We start from the raw sequence: 23,551 nt of genomic DNA, 5'->3' as shown, positions 1-23,551 counted from the left end.
AGACCTTTATTCCTTACGTTTGCTTATCCCCTCGTGCTTCTGCGGGAAGAGCAGAGAAATGCACGTTTCCTGCCCGAATGGTGTGTTGTCGCAGCAGAATCCCTGCCTGGGATTTTCTCTGCACGTCTGCACGGTATTGGAACGCGCTTTACAAGCAAGGCAGCTGTTACCTGCATTGTTACCACAAAATTTACTTGCCTGGTTTAACCACTGCGGTGGAAAAAAATGCTTTTATCCCAGTGCTCCTGGTTTCGCGGGACTAAATAAGGGTGACGTTAAGAACTTGACAAAAGCAGTTGTAGAAAGCGTGTGTTATGTTAGAGGTTTTGGTTGGCGGTTGGCAGGGCTTTTTGTAAGTTTTTGGTGTCTCTCCTAAGAACTGTTGTTGGCTGCATGTCCCACCGGCTGCCAGTGCTGGGAGAAAAAAAGCGTAGTCAAATTCTCACTGCTAATTTTTGCATTTAAGGAGTCCATGCTTACTCGAGGGACATGACTGCACTGCTTTTCCTTCCCACTGATGTTGAAGTTACCCGAACACCCCGGCAGTTTCTTTCAGACACCCCAGACTGGCGCAGTTTTGCCGCGCATCTGTCCCAGGCAGGGCCCGATCCTTATCGACCGGCTGTATGAAGCAAACCTGGCGTAGGAGGATCAAAGGGCTGAGATGTTCAAGCAAGGCGCGCAGGTAGGAAGGGCAAAATAAGAGCTGCCGCGTGCTAGCCAGCAGCTTATGGAAAAAGTGGCACAAGGTTCCAGCTCGCAGCGTTCCCCTCCCTTGTCGGGGTCGTGCTGTGTGGTAAGCAGGCGGGTGACCAGCTCATCCTTCGTGCTGTCCGGCCAAGCCTGAGGTCACTGCTTTTAACATTCCAGTGCCTCTGGTTGCGCGTCCTGCTGGTGTTCTGCAGTCCTCGCCTCCTTTTGCTGTCCTTCGGATGGAATTTCTCCCCACCACCTGTCGGAGCAGGGCGTGTGCCAGCGAAGAAGCAGCGGCGGGAGCGCTCGGTGCCTTGCGGCCGGTAGTGCCGCCGTGCCCCACGACGCGGGGCGGGGGGGGGACAGCCTGTACGGGGTGTGTCATGGGGTGATGGTTATGGGAGCCTACGGGGATCTCCTTGCGTGAGCGATGAGGACGTGGCTGCTTAGCTTAGCGCTAAATGCCCTTGTGACAGCGGCTGGTATGAGGGGAACTCAGAATGGTCCCAGGCTTGAGCTTGTTCAAATCCCGTGGAAAAGGACGACGAGCTGAGACCTCTGGCTTAGCTTTCCCGAAACGCTAGGCGAGAACACTTACTCCCCTCTCCCCTGCTGTGCAAAGTACGGTTGAGTCTAGCGAGAAAAGCATCCGTGGCGATGGGGAAGGGAGCGGGGGTGCTACAGCTCGTCGCTCTCCGGGAGGACCCGCGCCCAGCCCTGCGGTACTCTGTTGAAGTTGGGCCTCTGGGAAATCAGCTCCAGACCGCTCAGGTTGTCCAGCTCGGCGGCAGGCACGTAGAAGAGGTCGCTGAGCACTGCTCTGTCAAACGGGGTGGGAGTCCTGCAGCGCAAGAAAAGTGAACTTAGCACGTCACAGAGAGGCTGTGGCGGTGCGAAGGTGAAAAAAGCAGGTCTGGACCTTTTAACTCAAGGAGCCCCACCTGTAGCAAATGACCACCCCCTTCTTTTCCTCCCCAGGATGCTTTTACAATCTCTGCTGGCCCAGCAAGGTGCTTCCCTTGCACGGAGCACACTTCAGCTCGAGCTTTGGCAGGCCTGGGCAGTGGTTCTTGGTGCGTGAGTGCCCGTGGCTGTACGGGGAGGGGGGAAGCGTGCTGCTGCTTCGCCACGGCCTGTTGCCACGGGCTCTACCACCAGCCAGAGACGTGAGAAGGCTTGGATTAAGAGAGCAGGTGGTGGTGATGAACCCACCGGTCCCTAGGCAGTGACTTGTCTGCGGATAATGTGTCGTGCAGGGGCCGGGGCTCCTCCTGCTGCCTCCTGATTGCTCTAGCACATGTGCAGGCAAGTGTCTTTCTCCTGGCCCTCCTTCCAGCCGGCCTTTTGGGACAGCTTCTCCAACTCTGACTAAGAGCAGGAGCAGTGCGGGGGCAAGAGCTGTTATCCCTTCCTGGAGAAATGTGCAGAGGGACCGGGGAAGAGAGCGCCAGCTCCCCAACCGCCGGGAATGTTGGTTTTGGACCTATCAACGAGGCAGAGCTGGGAATGTTTGCTTTGGGAAGCGCTGCTCCAGCATGAGTAATGTGGCACTGTTTTGCAACAGTGTCCTAGGGAGAAATAAGGGGGGGAAAGGTAAAGGAGAGGGGTTTGTTCCAGAAACAGCCTCCCTTCTGGGAAAAGACAGGCGTTTTCAAAGCTTTGTTCTCGCTCTCTCCTAAAGCAGCGCACCTTAGCGAGCCGGCCGAAGGTCTCTGCATCGCAGCCCGCATTTTTAAAGCTGGGGATGAATCAGTCTGCCTCAGTGCGGTTGCTGTTGAGACGGTGAACTTTGCCTTGCCCTGTGACACACGCGGGCTGTGCTGGGGTTCGCCCAGCTTTAGGCAAGGCTGCTGGCTTCTCGCTAGCCGAGCTGTTCCAAAAAGCGTGTTTTTCTGCCGTTTGGTATTTGATGAACTGAGAAGTGATTTAAAAGCCAACAGCTTGGAAGATCATGAAAAGCCCAGTTAAAAGCAGATTGGCTGCCTGAATCTTCATGCCTCAGTGAAGAATTAGAGGAGGTGGCAAGAGGCTTGGTGTTAAATTAGCATCCATCTGTATTAAATAACAGTTCAGGCCTTTAAATAGAAAGGCAGCGTGTGAGAGGGGAGAAACGGCACAGGGTAAAGCATTATTCAGAACATGCCCTTGCTTCGGCCCCTGCCCGCAAATAAATGCCGAGGCAGGAACCGGATAAATGCTGAAAGCAAAGAGCCGGGCGTCTGCAGCAGCTCCTTGGGCTCCGCCTGCAGCAGCTCCTCCGGCGTCGCTGCAGCGGGGTGCCGGGGACGGCTAACTGGGGAGGGGTGCTGAGGGAAGAGCTCTCGCAGCCCCTCGGCTTCTCCTTGGCTTCTCCTTGCTCTCCCTCAGCTCGCTTTCCCTTGGCTGCCCGCTGGGTTTCCTCCCCCTCAGCTCTGCTCCAGTACTGACCAGTACGGACCAGCGCTCTGTCAAGCTTTCAGAGGCGTGGAGAGGAAACGTGGAGGTGGTGCCAAGCTTTCAAAGCACAGCAGCGATGTCCCCCGCGACTTAAATCCGTGGCGAGGCCGCAGTGCGGTCTGCTGGAGGAGCAGAGCTGGGTCCCAGCAGGGAACTCCGGTGGGATTTGGGGCACTCACAGCTTGCCTACGTACTTTCATCCTCGTGAAGGAGGCTTTCGGCGAGGAGCAGAGACAAGACCTCGGTTCACACATTCCCTGAGACGATGCTCAGCTTAAAAGCTCAATTCTCATCTCTACCCTGGGTTGCTGGTACCGCCTCCTCCATCTGAATCCCCACCAAACACCTTTCCTGAGAGGCATTTTTCCTCGGCAGTGTCCATTCCACATCCCTAACCTTGACCCCCCCACGTAATTCGGGGGCACGCAGGAGGCCCAGCAGCCGTGCTTGGCTGGAAGCAGCCGCGGGACGCGGAGCTCGCCAGGCCCAGCCACCAGAAGCGGGCCTGGAGCCTTCAATCCCAAGCACGCGTTTGGAAGGGATCTGGTGACCTCTTAGCACCTTGTGGGGGGATTAACCTCGTACCCCCGCGCTTCCAGCAGCTGCTCGGATACCTTGGGGAATTAGGAGAGAGGTTGGCACTGCCTCTGCCACTCCTCCGCCCAGCCCGGAGCTGATCCTGGCGGGGAGCATCGGTGATTGCTTCCCGGGGAAGGAGCTCCCCGCGCCAGTGAGGGGAATTCAGCTGGGAATTCAGATCCCAGTGGGATCAAGTCCTTAAGGCCGCGTGAGCCAGTGGCGGAGCCGAGGCTGGAGGTGGCCGACGGACGGACGGACAGACGGATGGTGACACCCGCGCCTCGGCCAGCCTCACCTGTTGAAGCTGATGAACTCCCCGTACGAGGGTTTCATGGGCAGCTGGTTCTCTCTGCCCACAGCCTTGTCCTTGTCACCGAGGAGCCCCTGCCACGGGGAGCGGTAGCCCTTGGGGATGGCGGTGACGTTGAACTTCTCCGGGGGCACTTCTCTGAGGGGCCCTGAGTACCCTGCGAGGGGGGAGAGGCGGCGTTTGCTGCTGCAGGGCGAGCCGGGCGGGGGGGTTATGTGTGTGTAAGAGCAGCTGTGTTCATACATCCCCAGATCCAAGGAGGCCGTGCAGCAGGGCTGCCTCCCTCTTGGTCCCGTAACCTCCGGGGCTTTTGGGATCGCAGGGACGCGGAGAAGCCCCTCCGCCCCAGGGTGGGAGCAGGGTGCGAGCCCAACACTCGCATCGCCTCCTCCCAGAGCCAGACCTGGGGGCTCCCGGGGGTCCCTGTGGCACTGCACGGCGATCGCAGCGGGGTTGCCTTCGGGGTGCGAGCGCTTACCTGGGGCCAGATTGTCTGGGTTGAGGACTCTGCCCATCTGCAGGGCTTTCTCCGACTTCTTGGGCACCTCAGGAGGGCCGCCCTGGGGCGACGCTGCCACGTGCAGCTCCGAGTGGAAGCTCTGCTGGCCCTCGGCGTCCCCAGCCTGCGGGGGGAAGGCTCGGGGCTCAGCACCTGAGCTGGCAGGGTACGGGCAGGAGCCCCGTCCCGCTGAGCAGGGGGAGCTGCTGCCTCCCCAGGTACCCACCGACCACTCGTTCGCCGTCCCCTCCAGCCCGGCTTTCTCGGTGCCGTGCGAGCCACCCGGCGCTGGGAGCTGCGAGGGGGGGAGGAGAGGGGTCGGTGGGGGCGCAGGGGGCAGGAGGCACCCCCTTGGTGCTCGCCCCGCGCTCTGCCGAGCCGTCCCCTCTCCTCTCCCTTAGCCTCAGTGTAGGCACTGAGCGTGGCTGCTCCGCTGGAGCCCTGCAAGGAAGGGATTCCCTGCAAAGGCTGCGAGCGCCCAGGGACACCGTCCTGCCCGGAGCTGGGCTCCCACCTTCCTGTAGCCGCTGGGGTGCTCGAAGACGAAGCGCTGCATCCGCCTCTGCCGCTGCTGGAAGAGCTGGGAGCCGCGGTTGGTGCTCAGGGAGAGCTCCTCCAGCATCACGTCCTGCGGCGTGCTCACCTTCTTGCCCAGGTCCAGCTGGGGCGCTGGGGACACCAGGGGAGAGGATGGGACAGCTGCTGGGGGGGCCCCTCGCATGGTTTGGTGGCATTCCCTGTGCCCCCCCCCCCCCCGCTTACCATCTCCAGGGTCTGGTTTCATGATGGTCATCGCCCGCTGCCACGCTCCTGGGGCAGGGCTACGGGCTGGGGACGGCTCCTGGCCGGCTGCAAGAGAGGTGGCCGCGGGTGATGGCTGGGCACGGGGACACGCCAGTCCCCGGTGTGCCACAGGGGCTGCCAGGCTGTCCCCACCTGGCAGCAGTGCCTGGGGTCACCTCTCTTCCCTGCCTCGGGTGCTTGGGGGCTCCCCACAGCAGCCCCTGGGGATGTGCAGGGCCCGGGGTGCCCGCTGTTAACCCGTGGGTGGGAGCAGAGCCGTGTTTGTGTGCACAGCGCCTTGGGGTGCTCGCGCTCCGTGTCCCCCAGCCCATCTTTGCTGTTGTCACCCTCTCATCTCACCCCCACCAGAGCCCCTCGGGAAGCTCAGCACCACCCCGTGCCCGTCATCTTCCCTCTTTGCCGTTCTTTAGGGCAGAAAATGCCCCCAGCATCGTCCCTGCCTGCAGCGAGCGGTGTCCCCGGGGCCGAGCCCCGCTCGGAGCAGCACCCACGGCCGGCCGGACGAGCAGAGGTGCTGACAGCCCCCGCACCAGCACCACCGACTCAGCAGAGCTATTTTCAGCCGCTGGCCCGAGCAGTGCAGGAGCTGCAGCCCCGACCCTGCAGGGCCAGCCCAGCCCAGGCAGCGGGGTGAGCCGGGGCGCGGGGCCACCGCCTGTCCGCCCTGGTGGGGCTGGGGGGCACCGGGAGGAGCAGCGGGGCCGGGCTCCTCAGCTCCCAGCTCCTCGCCTCGGGGGCAGGATGGAGGTGCCCCCCCTCTGCTGCCAGCCCAAAATGCACCTGCAGCGGCCAGAACACGAAGCTCGGCAAAGCAGCAAGGAGAGGGGCTGTGGCTTGGTGCAGCCCACATCTCTTGGCTCAGACTAAAGCTGTCACCTTCCCTAAAAGCCCCGGGCAGCACAGGGACCCCCAGGGCTGGGGCTGCGCGGTGCCCGGCGCAGGGCTCCTCGCCAGCCCTGGGTCCAATATCTCCCATCCTCGGCTGGAGAGCCCAGGACCCGCTCACCCCTTCTCACAACCCCCCCTCCCCGCTCCCTCTGTGCCTCTCCTGTCCCATGGGAGACCCCACGGCTGGGCTGTCCCCACGCCCCGTGCACCCCCCACCCGCTGACCCAAGTTTGGGACCTCGCCCCCCCCCCCCCCTACCTGCCCGGGGGGGCTCCTTGAGATACCAGCGATGCTCTCTGGCTGCGCTGGGGACGAGGACACAGCCTGGCTCCAGCCACCAGCCTTTGGTGGCCCCAGCTGGCTCTGCGCAGCACCTGGGGCTCTGCGCTGCTCGCCCCGAGCCGTGCTGGGCTCCGGACGGGGTGCCAAGGTCCGGCGGCAGGACAGCAGTTATTTCTGGCTGAGAAAGGGGGCGGAGCAGGGCTCACCCTTGGGGACCGCCGTGGTGTGACCCCGGCACCGAGTGGGGCTGTTCCTTGGGGACCAGGACGGTGTCACCCCAGCACCAAATGGGGCTGATCCTTGGGGACCAGGACGGTGTCACCCCAGCACCAAATGGGGCTGATCCTTGGGGACCAGGACGGTGTCGCCCCAGCACCAAATGGGGCTGTGCAGCGGCAGCAGGAGGTGGCCGCACGTGTCGGGGTCCCTCGGGGCGGGAGGGAGGCAGGCAGGCAGGCGGTGGGATAACGGGTGGGATAACGGCCCTTTATTGCTGAGCTGGGTACACAACTGGGTGGCGAAGGCGGTGGGGAAGGGCGGCTCCTGGGGGGCGGAGGGGCAGGGACCAGGGACGGGGTTGCCCCCACGGCGTGCCCCAGGGGAAGGGATGGGGCGACCTGGGGCCGTGCCCCAATAGCCCTCGTGCACGCCGCACCCCCCTGGGCGAGGGGCTGTGGAGGGTCACTGCCTTGGCATCTCCCAGCACCCCAGACCGGCTCCTACTCGGGGGGGAAGCACTGTGGGGGCCCGTTATTGCCCTCCCCGGGCTCTGCCATGTAACCGTGCCTACCCTGCTGCCCCCCCCCCCCCCATCACCCTGAGCACCCACCCGCCAGCACTGTGCCCTCGAGCTCTGCCCCATGCAGGGAGCTGGCTCCCGTGGGGCCCCCGACCTGTCCCCGAGACCCTCTCAGCAACACCTCCCGCACCGAGACCTCCCTCAAACCCTCTGCAACCTGTACCGCTTCCTTCTGACCCCCACAGCCCCCCTGTCACTGTGCCCTCTGCCCCTGCCGGGTCCCTCGGTCCCGCAGGGTGGGGATGGGGTGAGCCCGGGGCTGGGGACAGTGACAGTGCTGGGGACAGTGACAGTGCTGGGGGTGGCGCTGGCCCTCTCTTTGCCCGGGCGCAGTGGGAGGTAACCTGCCCACGGGCCCCTCGGCATGGCAATAAATAACTTTGGCTCTCTTCATCGTCACTGGGGAAGAATCTGGGGGGAATTCCATGGAGAAAGGGTCAAAGGTTGAAAGAAAAGCGAGCAGGATTTGGGGGTCGGGGGGATAAAACATGAGCTTTTCCTCCTCGAGATCTGGTTTCGGCTGAAACCAGCCGGACCCGCAGGGTCAGACCCTGCTGGGGCAGGGTGTCCCGGCCACGGTACCCACCCGAGGGGCGCGCGGTGACCCCGCGGGTGCCAGCGCTGCCAGGGCCACCCCGGGAAACCAGAGCTGGGGGGCGCCGGGCACAGGGGACGTCCAGGGGCTGTGTCCCCCCCCGCCAGCTGCCCTGCTCTCCCTGCTGACCACGCAGTCCTGCCCCGAAAGGTTAGGCTGGTAAAAATAGAGCTGGGCCATGGGACCGCGGGCAGGTGGGAGGCAGCTGACCCCGGCGGCACGCCGATGGGGACGGGGACGCTCCGCGCATCCCCAGCCCTCGTCCGTGCCTCTCCCTGCCTGGGGACCCGCTGCGGGGGCACCGTCCCTCGCCCCTTGCCACCCTCGGGTGGCACCACAGGGGGCTGGCGGTGCGGCGTGGCCGGGGCTGGCTGCTCTAGGAGGTGCAGGGGGCCCCCGAAGGCAGCCCCCCCGGCTTCAGCCGCAGGCTCCCGGTCCAGCCGCGGGGACACAGGTTGAAGCTGTGGATGCCCGGGCTCTGGGCCCCCGAGTCTTCGGAGTCGAGGGAGACGTCCGAGTCCGTCGGGGACCGGGAGCTGTAGCGCTTGGCGGGGGACCGCGCGCCCGCCACCGGCGATGGCAGGGGGCTCTTGGGGGTCAGGGACGGCCCGGCAGCGCCGGGTGACAGCAGGAGCCGGCGTCCCTCTGCCCAGGTGGCTCGGGACACCCCGGGGGAGGCACAGGAGCGGGACCCGTCCACCCGGGGCGATGGCAGGGGGCTCTTGTAGGCGGGCGAGGGGCTGCCCGGTGCGGCCAGCACGCTGCAGGCGGAGGTGGCAGCCTGCGGGGCCGGGGCTCTGCACCCCTCCAGCCGGGGGGATCGTGGCAAGCTGGGGGACCCCACGGCCCGGGGGCTGGTGGCCGGGGGGGTGAAGGGCCGGGAGCCCTCCGTCCCCACGGCTTTGGGCGAGGAGCTCTTCCTGCGGGCAGCGTTGATGATGTTCCTGGCGAGCCGCGCTTGCATCTGCCGGCTGGCCCGGGGGTCGGCGTCCTGCCGCAGCGGGGACAGCGACCGCTCGCTCCACGGCGGGGACCTGGGGGGGCCCTCGTCCAGCTCGGGCACCGAGGCCGGGCTGGCCCAGCCGTCCAGGCTGCCCTGGCGCCGCGCAGACCGGGGCGTCCAGGTGGGCGAGGCGGGGAGGGACGGCCGCCTGTCCTGGAGGGGACAGAGAGCAGGTTAGCGGCCCCACGGGGGGGAGAAGGGGACAGAGCATCCGTGCTGGAGAAAAAGGGGCAAGAGGGCACCAGCTCTGACGCCCCACCACCACCACTGATCATTTTTCAAGCCCTGGAGAGTGAACGAACACTCCGGGCAGGTGCGGGTACATGGGCGCATCCCCCTGCTCCGCAGTGCTGGGGCAGGGTTAAATCCCTGCAATAAGGCTTGTGTCCCTGCCTGGGTATATGGCGCCATTAACAACCCCCCCCCCCCGAGGGTGTGCTTCATCATCCTTGCCCCAGAATATGAGCCAGGATCTCTCACTATGTGCTGATGGCACAGCGTGGCAGGGCCAGAGCCCCCTGAGGGTGCTGGGGGTCCGAGCCCCTGGTGCCAAGCACGGCGAGGCTTCGCCGCCCCGCAGCTCCTCCCGAGGCAGCAGGAAAGAGAAGAGACAGTCTGACAGTGCACGTGAGTGTATTCAGAAAGAGGGGGGGAAAGGCAGGAGAAATAAAAGCACAGTCGAAAGGCAACTCGTTAATGCAGAGAGCAGCAGGAGCGAGGGGCTCACGGAGCGCTGCGCAGGCAGCTCCCCGTCCCCGAGGGCACATCCCTGCCCTGGTCAATTTTTCCCACTGCAGAGGAAGCCAGAATCTGGGCGAGGGGCACCTCTGCTCCCAGGGTGAGCCAGGAGCGTCCCGCACGTGCTGGTGCAGCCGTGGAAACTGCCTCCAGACCGCCAGCGCCGAGCCCTGCCCGTGCCCATCCCTCGTCCCCCCGCTACGCCCGCCTTGCTCAGCACCAGCTCCAGCAGCTCAGTGTCTCTGCCTGCCCAGGGAGCTGCTCCCATACAAAGAGCTTAGAGAAGAGCAGGATCAGTCCCACCCACCGATGGGTCCTACCATGCCTCACCCCCCGCACCTGACCGCAGGTCGGGGCTGCGGAGAGACGAGGGGGCGGCAGGAGGGACAGGGACCCCCGCGGTGTCCCCAGCCCTGCGGTCTCTTCCCCGGGGAGGTGGTGGCTGTCCTCCGCAGCGTGGGAGCAAACAAGTCCCTAAAGAGCAGCAGAAGAGACAGGAGCAGGCACAGTGAGGTGGGAAGGCGGCGCGTCCCCGCGGCCAGGCTTTGGTACGAGGCGGCTGGGAGCCGGCGGGCCAGAGGGGCTGCGGCAGGACAGACGGGGCTGGAAATGCAGGAGGCGAGAAAAGAGACGGAGGCAGAGCTGTGATGCTCCAGAAAGTTTCCAGGCAAGAGAAGAGAGAAAGCACCGGAGGCACCGCGGGGCGGCCGGGCTCCTGTTACCACTTGGGGGTCCGTGTGCTTTATGCCCCCAGACCCGCTCAGCACAAACACGTGGCTCCCGGCACACGGGGGGCTCAGCACCACGTCCTCTCACTCCCTGCACTGCCCTGGAAGCCGTCGAGCTACTTCTTTTTTTCTTTTTTTTTTCCCCCTTTTCTTGGGTCGGTTCAGCCTTTTGCACACCCGTGAGCAATCAGAGAGGACTCGGCCGGCGGAGGGGAGCCTAAAACCCGCTCCGTGTTCTCTCCGCCCCCGCTACTTGTAGTAAAAGGAAGGTTTCCACACCTGCGGCTCGATCCCCGCGTTCCTGGTGGAGTAGGAGGGTCGGGGCGCCTGGAAGCCCCCCTTCACTCGGCGGCACGGCGAGGCCAGCAGCAGCTCCGCCGGGGCTCCAGGAGCAGGGTGGCTGCCCGGAGGCAGGGGCAGAGCCCCGGTGGCACTGGGGAAGGGGCTGGAGGCCGCCCCGCCGGCCCCGGGCACCGCAGGAGGGTGCCAAACGGGGGAAGGAGGCAACGGAGAGGTCGGGCAGGACGTTCGCTGAGGGCAGGGGTAGGCGTCGGGAAGGGAGGGTCTGGGCGGTGGCACCTCCCGGGGCACGGACCTCGGCGGCCCTTTGGATGGGGAGAGGATGAAGAGCGAAGACTGGAGCTGGTAGGGCTGGTGCTTGGAGATCTCCAGCTCCTTCTGGGAGACCTCGTTCTCCGTCAGGGCGCTGCCGTAAAGAGACGCCGGGGGGGTTTTGGAGGGCCTGCAGGGACTCTTGACGGGGTGCCTGGAGACCATGGGTGACAGGCAAGCGTTGGCATCGTACTTCCAGGAGGGAGGCAGGGACATGGTGGGCGACGGGGAGCGGAGCAGGTCGGGCTGGGAGGGAGCCTCGATGATGAACTTCTCCATGCGGGACTGCCTGCGGGCGAAGAGCTCGGCTCCCTTCCCTCTGGCTTCGGTGAGGTTGTGGCTGGGCTGCGGCTTCGGCTTCGGCTGGATGGTGGGGGACTTGAGGCAGGACGACCACGCCGGAGCATCGTCGGCCGGCGGGAGGTGCTGCCCGCCCCTGGCCGCGCTGCTGGGGACGAAGTTGGAGGCTTCTGCCCCCAGGGCAAAGGGCTCGTCCTCGGCACCGGGCTCCCCGTGCTCCTTCTGCTTCTTCCTGATGTCCGCGCTCTGCACCAAATCCAGCAGGTCGGGGTTGGGGCCCAGCTTCGGCTTCTCGACGAAGGTGAACATGGACTTCTTGTGGGCCCTGCGGGCCGCCGACTCCTCCAGGATGCCCGTTTTGGGCAGGGGGGGCACTGCCCCAACCCCGTGGACGGGGCTCTGCAGCACCTTCTGCTCCACAGGGGGGTACAGGGCCGAGTAGGCAGGGGGCGAGCGGACCCTGCTGAGCGGCGGGGGGCTGCCCAGCGTCTCCGCGTAGGTGGGCGGTGGGGGCAGCTCGGCGGCGGCGGGGGCTCGCTCGGGGGGCTGGCTTGGCCCCTGGCTTGGTGTGGTGGCCTTCTGGGTGCCGAACGGCCTGGCCGTCCGGTTCTTCACGGGCTTGGGCTTGGCCAGGGTGAGGTGGACCTCGTAGTACTGCCTGCTCCGTGCGCCGTTCTGCGCCTGCCCAGCTGGGGTGGCTGTCCCCATGGGTGCGCTGGCTGTCCCCATGGGTGAGCTGGCTGTCCCCACGGGTGCGCTGGGCATCCCCATGGGCTCACTTGGCATCCCCATGGGCACACTGGCTGACCCCATGGGTGCGTTGGCCATCCCCGTGGGTGCACTGGGCATCCCCATGGATGCACTGGCCATCCCTATGGATGTGCTGGCTGTCCCCATGGGCACGCTGGCTGTCCCCATGGGTGCGTTTGCCGTCCCCATCGGTGTGTTGGCTGTCCCCATGGGCACACTGGGCATTTCCACAGCTGCGTTGCCTGTCCCCATGGTCATGCTGGCTGTCCCCACAGGTGTGTTACCTGTCCCCATGGTTATGCTGGCCGTCCCCACAGGTGCATTCCCTGTCCCTATGGTCACGCTGGCTGTCCCCATGGGCGTGCTACCTGCCCCCATGGGCGCACTGGGCACCTCGCCGTTCTGCTCGGGGACGTGCACGTTCTGCGGTGGAACGGGAGCAGCCACGCTCACCCCAATGCCATCCTGCATCCCCCCGAGCTTCCCTACTTCTCCCTCTGCCCGCTCCCTCTCGTGCAGGCCATTGGTGGTGGCCGGTGCCATGTTCTCCTTCAGGTAGACGCTCAGCGGGACCTGCTGTCCATCAGCAGGCTCCGGCGGTGTCCCCCGGGTGCCGTGCCCCTCGCCCTCCTCCATGGCTCCTTGCCGAGGCGCCGGGCTCAGCGGCAGCCCCGTGCCATGCCCCGTGCCGGTGCCGGTGAGCCCGTCGACGCGCTGCTTGCGGCGGTGGAAGAGCAGCACGCCCTTGGAGCTGGGGCCGGGCGCCGTGGTGAGCTGCGCCACGATCCTGCGGCTCCGCGCCTTCGCCTCCTTCAGCTCCTTCTCCAAGAGGCTGGAGCTGCGGGAGAGACCTGGGGAGAGAGGAGAGGGGGGGGTTAGCGGGGCTCGGCACCCCCTGGAGCACCCGCAGCCTCTCCTTGAGGTTCTCCCGGGATCCCCAGCCCCTCACCGGCAGCTGGGGGCTGCAGCAGGAGGGATGCGCAGGGCTGGGGTTGGAAGGGGGGACCAAAGCCCGGGGGTAACGGGGGTCTCCCCCCCACCCCCAGCACAGCCCCTGCCCGAGGTGCTGGGCTGCAGCTCTGCATGGCGGTGTGTTCCCAAAGCCACCAAAGCGTGGGGGCACGCAGAACCCTGCCCCACCTCCTTATTTCAGAGCCTTAGTTCAGCTGGGGCGCGCTGCCTATGGGAGCAGAGACTTGTTCCTGCTGGAAATAACCCCTGAAGCCCTGAAGTCATCCACTGCTGGGCTGCCCTGGCCATTGCTCCCACTGAACAAGGACGAGTGGAGCAGAGGCCAGCGCGTCCCCGAGCCCCGCCGGCCGCAGGACAGTTTATCTCGCAGGGCTCTGTGCGCTGATCGCAGTGACCGTATGGGAAAGGAATTTCTCCAAAGGCTTCAGGAGGTTTCAGGTTGCAGCTCACAGGGTTTCAGCCCCTGGCTCCAACACGCATGGGGCAGGGAAGGGGCCAGCATGTGTCCCCCCGGCCCCTCTCCCAAATCCCGGTGCACAGCCCCGTGCAAGAAGGAGAACGAACCCAGCGGGGCAGCATCAGCCCCCATCACCTCGCCACGGGGCTGGTGTCCAGCCCAGGACTTATTGGTGGAGCAACACGAGATGGCAGCAGCCGACAGAAGCTGTGCACAGCCTGACCCGTCAGACACAGCCCGCAGCTACGCGCCAACCTCATTCCTTTGGAGCCTATAAAAGTGCTAAAAACAGCCGGCCGAGCGCCTGCTAAACCTGCTGAAAGCCCCTTTGAGAGCCGCTGGGCTTCTCGAGCGCTGGCCAAAAGGTCAGGGTGAAAGCCCTTCCCAGACACCGAAAGGATGTGGAGCTGCCGGGAAGGCATTTTCTCGGGGTGAGCCATTTCCTACCAGCGCGCCCTGAAACGCCTGCGGCCGCGCACGTCTGCCCGGGGAAGGGCCGTGCCACCGGGCGTCCCCAGCCCCTCCGAGGCCACTGCCAGCACCCAGGAGATCCCACCCTAAACATTTGGACCAAATCCCGCTGCAGTGGGACCGGGGCAGCCCCCAGCCTCCTCTCCGTGGGCTCCCTCCCCTGCTCCCCCTGTGCCCGGCACCGCAGCCACGGGCGCCCTGATCCAGCCCCGTCCAGCGGATGGAGGTGGGTGGCCGGGGCTGCCTGCCCCGAGCCCAGCTCCTCTGGGCGCAGGCAGCGTCCACTCCCCTTTCCCTTCATGTGTTTTTCATTTTCTTGCCTTCTGTGCCGCTTGGGAGCCTTCCAGGATATTTTAAGCAGTGGTTCAGCCTACCAGCGAGGGAAGGGATGAGTGACTAAGCCAAATCCTTCCAGAGAGCTCGTGGTGAAGCGAGAAGGCTTCTCCGGGCTGGGCATCTCCTCTTCCTCGCCCTGCATCCCTCCTGCCTCCCCTTGCCACCCCCGGCACAGGACCACAGCCGGTCCCAGCACCAGCACCTCTCAGGTGTGCAGGATGGTGCCGCCACCGCGGGGAGCCGCCGCCCGGCCTTGGTGTCCCCATGCCATGGTGCCCATGGGTGGCACCTCTCCCTCCAACCTAGGGAATTCACCCACATCCAGCCCTCGCTGGTGGCTTTCCAACACCTCTAAAACATCCCGAAAGCAGCACCTATCCCTCGCATGCCACATCTTTATGGAAGCTCACAGCATTTCGACCTGCTTTTGGCTGCAGCAGGATGAAAGGAGACCCAGCCTGGGCAGCTCCAGCAGAGCCCTCCCTCTCGTACCACATTTCCCAGGTGCCAGGGGACTCCTGCAAGTCACCGAGCCCCGCACGGGCCAGCACGCAGTGCCCGGCCACCAACCCCCTGAGGGGGGTGCGAGTCCCTGCCCTTCATCTCAGAGCAGAGCTCGATGCTCTCCAGAAATAGCTCAGCCCCCAGCCGGTGCGGAGGAAGGGGCTGGAGAGGAGGAGGAGGAAGAGGAGGAGGAGGAGGAAGGAGGACCAAGCTTTCGGGCGGCCCGACAGCGGGTGGGTTTTAGCCAGGCCAAGGGGAGAGGAGGGAGAAACGCCAGTGGAAACTCTCTTGGAAGCGATGAGCCCGTCTGCAGCAGCGATGCTGGCATCCAAACCCTCTCCCTCCCGCAGCCGGCATTGTTTTAAGGCAACTTTTCTATTTGCCTTGGCGGCGGCACAGAGCGGGGAAGCGGCTTCCTCCGGCAGGCGGCGAGGCCGGGCTGGCTGGAGGGCGGCCAGCACCGCGGGTCCCGCTCCGCCGCTCGCCCTCGCCGTGTTTATCTGCGGGGCGGCGGGGAAACGGGGCCGGGAAGCTGTTGAGAAACAAGCCGCAGGCTCCAGATGTCTGCGAATTTCGTGCTCCGACCCCAGCATCCCCGCTCCCTTGGAGGCCGAGGCCGCCTAAGAAGCAGAGCTCTCCGCAGAGCCATTTTGGAGCCTCTCGCTCTCGCTACTGCCTTTTAGCAGCAACCGAGGGGCCTCGGGGGTGTCCTCCGCGCTGGAGGGATGACTCAGCCCTGGGACAGAGATTTCCCACTTGGACCAGCTGCCGGCAGAGCCCCCGCACCCCGTGCTGCCAACCAGAGCGGGGATCTGCCCCCGGGATCTGCCCCTGGGATCTGCCCCCGGGATCTGCCCCCGGGATCTGCCCCCAGCTCCCAGGGCCCCGAGGCAGGAGCTGTGCCAGGGCTCCTCTGCCTGAGCTGTTGGGAGCAAATCCCTGGCTCTGCAAGGGAGCAGCGATTGCTCTTCTCAGCCCGCTTTGATGGAGAGCACTGGAGCCTCGGGCAGCCCGGAGGAACCAAGAGGGGCCGAGGCTGCTGTGAGCTGCGGTCACTCCCGCCTGCACCGCCCCGCACGTGCAGCACATGGCCAGGCAGACGGACGGATGGACAGACGGACAGCACCCCAGCCCCCCAGGTGAAGGCCAGGGGCCACCTCCTGCCTCCAGCCTGAGCTGACTGCTCCTGCAGCCCCTGCTCCTGGCTCCATCCTTCCCCACCAGCCCTGAGAGCCGCTGATGGCCCCATGCTCCGGGCAGACGGAGCTCAACGCGCCGCAAACGTCCAGGAGCTGCAAGGAGGAGCGTGGGGCTGCAGGGAGCCTGGGCAGCGTGGAGAAGAGGTGAAAGCAAAACGCCGTACAGCCAAGGGCATCCGAGGCTCGCACGGCGCTGGAAACAGGCTTCCGGCCACGCACGGGAGCCTCGTCCAAAGCTCGGGTCCAAAGGGTGAGTGGCTCTTGTCGCGCTCTTCCCCTCTCCCTTCCTTCCTTCCCACGCCGCTCACCGGCTCGCCAGCGGGCTGCCTCTCAGGAAGGAAACGTCTCCCATCCCCAAATGTCCCGGCTTCTTCCAAGAACAATGAATCCAGCTCTGCCAGCGCTCTGCCACCGCTTTGGGGACATCCCCGAACCCCGCGGTGCTGGGATGCCGGGGCAGGAGGTGAGATGCTCCCTGGCATGCATGAGCAGCCGGCCTGCAGCCACATGAGCACCCTGAGCATCGTTTCAGCACCAAGCACTTCATCTGGGGCCAGCACAGCCTATAGCTCTATCTATATACCTATCTAGGTACTTGCTCCTAAGGTCTCCAGCCGCCCCAGGAGTGAGTTCCAGCAGCAGCCCCAAGGTGCCAGGCTTCCCAGCTTCTCCCCGAGCTGTCGGCTGTCCCGCACCACTACTCTGCTCTCTCCTCCAGAGTGAGGGTGATGAGGGCGATGAAAGGCATTTTTGTTGTTCTCCCTTCCTGGCCAGATGGGAATAGAAAAATCTTTCTAGCTCAGCTTTCCCCGCAAAGGATGGGGCCCCCCTCGCAGGGCTACTGGGGAGCATCTGAAAGGCATCCAGCAAAGGCTGGGGTTGCCATCCGACCCCAAAGGATGCTGAAGGATGTCTCACACCCTGAACGCAGCCTGTCCTACCCCGACATCAACCCCGAGAGCTGGAATAAGACAAGGACCTGGCCCTGGATTGCAGGGAGGGGAGATGCCCCAGGCCTCTCCGAGCTGACAGACTGAGCTGAAGTTGCTGGTGCTGACGAGGGGTCTCACAGCAGCTCTGCTCGGGCCAGGTGCGGCCTCACAATGGGAAACCCCAAAAGAAAATGCCTCCCAGGCCAAAGTGCAACATACTCAGCTCCGCCGTGCCGTGAACGAGCCCCAAACCAGAGAATTACACAGCAATCTTGGGAAGAAAAATAGTGACCTGGGAGCTGTCACCTGGCAGGTCCAGATGGCCACGAGCACCGGGTGCTGGTGAGACGTCCTCGTAGGGAGAAGCCACGAGGTACCCGAGTGGAAACACGAGACCTGGGACTCTGCGCTGGCACCTGACTCCAGACACTTCCACGTGGGCTCTGTCCTGCTCCTGGTTTGGGTGCTCAGCCGCCCCAACACCACGGCGCCTTGGCCAGCCTGAAAACACACCCACACCCCGGCGGTGCTGGGGAGGGGGCACCCGGCGTTTCCACCCCAGTGCTGAGGGCTTTGGACACCGAGGAAATGTAAGCAGGTTTTGTGGCAGGGAAGCCAGCTGGCCTTCTGCCCCAACTACAGCTGTGCAGGACTTGTTGCAGGGCTCACAAACGCGCTCACATTGAAGCCTGCTCTTCCCTCCAGCTCCCAGAGTTATCCCAAATAATCTGCTGCTAGGAAAACAAGAAGGGTAGCACAGGCAGGCAGTCTGGCTAGCTACGAACAATTAACATGCACGGATAAAAATATGACAATTTTCTGCCTCGTTCCCAGCTTCCAACCCTTTTATAGCCCGGATATGAAAACTCCATCAAGATTTTTACCCGTGCTGGCCCCGGCAGACCCTAAAACCCCCGGCTTGGGCAGCGAGCACGGTGGTGGGAGCAGCCCTGCGCTGCCTGGCAGGGCGCAGAGCGCGGGGCCTCTCCTCGCGGGTGCCTCTGCCAGCGACAAAATCTGGCACAGCGAGAAAATTCGATTCGCTTGCAAGTTTTCCCTGCGCTCAGCTCGCGAGGGCTTTGCTGGATTTGGAGCTCTTTGCCTCCCCGCTGCCCCGCGCTCCTCCTGGCTCGCAGCCGTGCCCCGGCTTTGCCTGGCCCTCGGCACCCAAACTCGCCCCGATTCTGCCTGAAATCGCCCCAAAGTCTCCGAGCAGCGAGTCCTGGGGCTCCCATCTCCCAGCGGAGGGGAAAAAGGAGAAGGGGGTGGGGTGGGTTTTTTTGCTTTTTTTTTTTTTTTTAGGGCACACCACCCGAGGGGATGCAGCGGGCAGCCCGAGCCCTGCTCGCATCCGCGCTGGGGAAGAAGAGGCTGCTGCTGGCACAGACGTGGAGCAAGCATTTCCCCCCGGCCGGCCAAAATTAAGCTGTCAGCTCTCCCAAAAGAGGCTGGAGCGGGGCAGCCCTGCCATCCATCCATCCATCCACCCCCCGCAGCAGCAGGGCCAGGGGCACCCCGTGGGCACCCCGTCCGTGTCCTTCCCTGTGCCCGCTGCAGCTCGGGGGCGGACACGGGGGGGCTCCTTCCCATGCAGACCAAACCACGCAGCCCTCCTCACCCCGCTGCGCCCCCCCGGGGGGCACCTCCGGACCCCCCCACCCCCTTATGCACCCCCAGCCCCCTGCGCCCCCCCGGGCGCCCCCAAATCCCCGCACCCCCCCGTGCGCCCCCCGTAACCCCGGTCCCTACCCCAGCCCCCCCGACCCCCTGCCCTCCAGCTCGGTTCCCCCGTGTCCCCCCCGCCCGGTTCCCGTCCCCCCCCGCCCCGGGGCAGCCGCTGCCCGCCGCCCCCCCCCTACCCGCGGTGCCGGTGCCGGTGCCGCCGCCCGACTGCACCGGGGGAGGAGGCGGCGGGCAGGAAAGTTGCGGCAGCTCCGCCCTCGGAGCGGGCCCGGGGGGGGGCGGCGGGCGGGGGCCGGGCGGGCCGGGGCTGCCGTGGGTCCCGCCGGCCCTGCCCGTGCCCGTCCCGGTGCAACGGAGCGGGTCGGGTCGGGTCGGGTGGGAGCAGACCCGACGGGACGGGAAGGGATGGGGACCCCGCTCCCGGTGCTGCGGGCAGCCCTGCCGCCGCCCTGGCACCCCCCCGTGACACCCTGCCCTGCTGGGTCTGCCCTGAGCCCCCCGGGGGGGTGAGAGCAGCCGGAGCGTCCCCTTGATCCCACCCTGAGCAACCCCTTACCCAGCCTGAGCATCCCCTGACCCAACCCTGAGCATCCCCTAGTGCCCTGAGCACCCCCTTACCCAACCTGAGCAACCCCTTATTGCCCTGAGCACCCCCTTACCCCTGCCCCTTGCCCCCCCAGCACCACCAGGACCCGCAGCACGCTCCGTTTCAGACCCAGGCAGGGCAGCAGGGTCTCCCCTCGCAGCCAATTTCCCCAGGACACTTGGAACCGGGCAAAAACCCAAGCCCGGTGTCACCTCCCTGGGGACACCCTGGGAAGAGCACTCCACAACGGGCGGTGCTGGGGCACCACAGCTCTGAGCGAGCAGGGGGGACAGCGGATCGCCCCCCGGGAGTGGCATCACCTCCCCAGGATCCTGACTTCAGGATCCCAACAGCGGGACCCCGAGGCTGAGACCCGCAGAGCCCCCGGCACGACGGTCACCACCTGGGGACCCGCTCCCCACCTCCCCTGCCGGTGGGATCCATGGCACCACCCCACACACCAATTCCTGCGCCCGTCTGCACCGCAGGATGAGCTCCTGGCCTTATTTTTTTTGCCTTTCTAATTTCCTTTCTCCCTGCCGATCTTTGCTTTTTTCTTCTTTTTTTTTTTTTTTTTTTTGTGCTTTTCTGGTTTTTGAGGGAGCCTGGCGCTAGCTTGGCAGCCCCCGGGGAGCAAACCCTTCTGTTTATTTGCACACCAGACGGAGAAACCAGTCCTGCCTCCCGCAGCTCCCAGCCGGAGCCTCGACCCGGGGCTCCCCGTGTTCCCCAGCCGCCCGGAGAGGTGCCAACCCGCCGGGGCCGCACACCCTGCCGGGTGGCTCTGCACCGCTCGGGGGATCCCCTGCACGAATTTGGGTGGGGACGGGCGCTCCCCGATCTCCTGAGTGTCCTTCATTGACACCAAGAATGCCAGACAAGGGGAAAAGGAGCAAAGCAGGCACCTCCTGACCTCTCCTGGGGATGCTCTTGCAAACGCCCCGCTGCAGGGACAGCCCCGGAGCCACCTGCTTGGTGTCCTGCCCCTGCCCTGCGGCCAGCCCTGCCCTTACAGACCTGCGGGGTTATTTTTCCGGGGAAGCCCCGGTGCTGCTGCCAGGGCTCGGGACCCTCGGTGACATCCTGCCCGGCGGCTCTGGAAAGTCTGACGGCGACACAGGCAGCGGACGGCAGTGATCTCACTCGGAGGAGGAGGAAGCGGGGCAGACACACTCTTTCCAACAAACCTGCTGAGTTACTTTAAAATTCCAGCCTGGCAGCGGGACTGCTGGATCGGAGCTTGGGCTAGGAAAATGCTGAGCCCGGACAGCGGCAGGCCTGACCTTTTCCGCTGCATATCTACCGTCCCGAGCGGGGTGAGGAACGGGAGGGCTGGCTGGGGCTGCCTGGTCTGCTCGGCGGGCCCCGAAATGCCGCAGGCGCGGTTGGAGGAGCCGCCGGAGCAGCATTTCCAGGAGCAGGGCTGAGGTTCCCATTGGCAAGCCCTCGTCCTGTCCCCAGGGTGCTGGCTTCGAGGGCCTGGGGTACCCCGAAAGGAGGGAGGCCAGGGGATGGATTTGGGAAACCAGGTCCATTTTGAGCCCGAGAAAAGGGTGAGGATGGAAGGAGAGTGGCCGGTGCCATCCCTCCCTGGGCTGGGGGGCTGCTTGGGGAAAACAACCCCCCCGAGCCCAATTCCCAGTGGGACGGCGACACACCTGCCCCGGCAGCTGAGGTAACAGCTGCTTGGGAGAGAAATAGACAGAGGGGTGGAAGCAGGGCTTAAAAATGGGCCCCAAGCCTGCAGGAGGGCGGGTGTGATCCTGCCGGAGCATCTCCCCTGGGAGCATCTCCCCGGGGACACGAGAGGGGCTGCGGCCGGAGCACGGGGCTGGGCTGCAACAGGGAACAGCCAGCCTGAAATAAAACGCTTAATTTTTAAACAAGGGCCTGGAATAGAGATGGCCCGGAGGCACGCAGCAGAGGCACCCGTGCGGACTCATCCCCCCGGCAGGCGAGGGGCTCACAGGGCAGCTCGGCCGCCCCCTCCCTGGCTGGGGAGAGGCGCCCGTGTCCCGGGGGGTGCCCCAGGAACTGCCTCTGACCCCCTGTGGCACCCCCGTGCCCCGCTCACGGTGTGGGAGAGCTCTCGGAGACTGTGGGAACCCCCCCGCTGCCTCCCCCCGCTCCCGAGGGAAGCCGCAGATTCCTCCGGGGTTTTGAGGCCACGGAGATCATCTCAAAATGAACACGTCCCAGGGCTCAGCGGGGAGGCTGCGACCTCAGGCCCACGCGTCCCCACCATCCCGCGTGGGAAGAGCCCGGCATCCCCACCGCCTGCCGGGCAGCCCCAGCCCCATCCCGTAACCGGGTTTTTTTGGGGGAGGGCAGAAGGTGGCAGAAGGGGGTTTTGCTTACTCGCTTTCCTCGGCTCGCTGGCGGGATTGATGAGGACTCTCTTGATCTTCACCACCCTCCACTCCTGGCTGGGGTCAGCCGTGGGGCTGGCGGCAGTGGGGAGCAGCTCCGGGGCGGAGTCGGGGTATTTGGGGGGGGCCGCGTGCTCGGCCCCCACGGCCAGGCTGCCTCCGGTGAGTTCGGGGTCCGGGGCACCACCGCCGAGCCCATGGGGCTCCCTGCTGCTCGCCTGCCCTGCCAGCAGCCCCGTGTGCCCCTCCTGCAGCGGGGCCGGGGCCGGCAGGTCCCCGAGGTGATGGCAGCCCTGGCCACCTCTCGGCCCCGTCCCCTGCAAACCGTCACCTGCGTCCCCTTTGGGCACCCCGCAGCCACAGGGCTGCCCGAGCGGTGCCGTCAGCATCCTGCCGGCTGCCTTCACGGCCTTCGGGAGCGGTGCTCAGCGACCTCTCAAGCCCACAAAGAGCCAAGGCGCTGCTCATAGTCCGAGGGCTGGCTCTGCTCGGGCAGCGTCCCCTGCAGCGTGAGCGCCGTCCGAGGGGGGACACGGGCACGTGGGGAGCTCAAGGCGATCCCCACGCATCAGCCCCTCGCTCCCGTGCTGCGCCCAGGGGAGCTGCTGCGGCCGTGGGCTGCTCTCCGAAACCTGGCAGGCTGCTTCCCAAAATCTGGTGTCCAGCTCCGGTGCGCGCTCCCAGCCGAGGAGCTGTCTTCAGGGGGATGTCACCAAGGGGGGGGGGGTTGCAGGAGTTTCTCTTTTCCAGCCAGGCAGAGGAGCAGCGTCCGAGGACCTGTGCAAAGGGAAGGGGAGCGCTGAGTGCCCGCACCGAGCTCCTCTGGCCTCACCTCCCAGCCGGGGCTCCAGCCCCACAGCGAGGAAGCCCCCCAAGGATGCGGACGCTCCCTAACGTGTGGAAGTGCCCCTGCTTCACCCCACAGCCCCTTTTCACCACACTCGGTGGTGAAGTGCCTGCAGCGTCAGCGCTGCTGGGGCACCGGGGTGCAGCCGGGGGGTTCACAAGGCAAGGGATGGGGGCACCAGCCCCATACCCTCACCCATCCATCCCCACCCAGGGCACCGTTGGGCCAGGGTCTGCCCAGACAGGAGGGTTTGGGGAAGAAGGGCTCCAGGCTGGTGCTTGCCCAAGGTTCGCAGGAGCCCTGGCTCCGTCTCCATCCTGCTGCAAAGCGCAGTTCCCAGCTAACAAAGCCGGGCTGTGTTTAACCATTGAGTGACTCACGGCTCCGGGACAAGCGCAGGCAGAGTCACTTCCCTCTCCTCCTGCCGAGCACCGACGCGGCTGGGGGATGAACGCACGCACCAAGGGGAGAGGTCCCGGCCGGGAGCGGGGCATGTCAGCGCTCCAGGGACAGGATACGCGGGGAAATTCCTCTGCGGTGAGTCCCCGGCGCAGCCACCCCCCAGCAAAACAGGAGGAAAGGAGGGTTCTGCCCGACCCCAAACCCACCCCGAAATGCTACGTGGATTTTTCGGCCCCACGAGCAGAAAAACGCATCAGGTCACCGCTGCACGCTCGGCTCAGCCGGGGTCGCACAGCCCGTCTGCACAACTTTTCCTGCTCCTAGCAAGGTTATTTTGGAAAGAGAAAGGAAAAAAAAAGGCAGGCCATTTTAAAAGCAGGCAGTGAAAGCTTGGCTGCGAGGATTTCAACCAAGCTCTCGGGCATTTCCCAAGTGAAATGCTGCATTTTTTGGAAAATGCCCAAAGGAAATCTTCTGTCACTTCTGAAATCCTTCCCCCTGCTTTGCTTGGCCTGCAAGCATTCAACATGGATTTGCAAAGAGACCCTGGAGGGGTGGGGGTGTAAATTTCAGTGTTTTTGTTCAAAAAAAGGGAATCTCACCCTGCTCTTTATGCAATTCGGGGCCCCAGTAGTTGTGGAGAGCCACCACGTCCACCAACACGGGTAGGGAGAGCGCCCACCCGTGCCGAAGCGGGGCCGGGGAGGCGTTTTGGGGTGCCCCTGTAGGGCAGCAGGGGATGCTCAGGGACCTGGCCCCCAGCTCGCTCCCAGCCCA

At 65.2% G+C, this 23,551-nt stretch overlaps 2 protein-coding genes across 2 annotated transcripts; both read right to left on the bottom strand.

The window, feature by feature from the left end:
* On the bottom strand, positions 1-5,360 carry MYOZ3 (myozenin 3). Its single transcript, XM_035559732.2, has 6 exons — positions 5,280-5,360; positions 5,032-5,186; positions 4,744-4,812; positions 4,497-4,641; positions 4,004-4,175; positions 1-1,534 (listed from the first exon to the last, which is right to left on the bottom strand). The coding sequence occupies exons 1-6, from the start codon at positions 5,308-5,310 to the stop codon at positions 1,372-1,374; spliced, it is 735 nt and encodes a 244-aa protein (XP_035415625.1). The 5' UTR covers positions 5,311-5,360; the 3' UTR covers positions 1-1,371.
* Positions 5,361-6,957: 1,597 nt separating this feature from the next.
* Positions 6,958-22,149, bottom strand: SYNPO (synaptopodin). Its single transcript, XM_035559819.2, has 3 exons — positions 21,515-22,149; positions 10,634-12,867; positions 6,958-9,041 (listed from the first exon to the last, which is right to left on the bottom strand). The coding sequence occupies exons 1-3, from the start codon at positions 21,912-21,914 to the stop codon at positions 8,262-8,264; spliced, it is 3,414 nt and encodes a 1,137-aa protein (XP_035415712.1). The 5' UTR covers positions 21,915-22,149; the 3' UTR covers positions 6,958-8,261.
* Between the last annotated feature and the right edge of the window lie 1,402 nt (positions 22,150-23,551).

This window comes from Cygnus atratus, chromosome 14 (genome assembly GCF_013377495.2).
Source record: "Cygnus atratus isolate AKBS03 ecotype Queensland, Australia chromosome 14, CAtr_DNAZoo_HiC_assembly, whole genome shotgun sequence".
NCBI lineage: Eukaryota > Metazoa > Chordata > Aves > Anseriformes > Anatidae > Cygnus > Cygnus atratus.
Note: the sequence above shows the minus strand (reverse complement) of the source record. Positions and strands in the feature narration are given on the sequence as shown.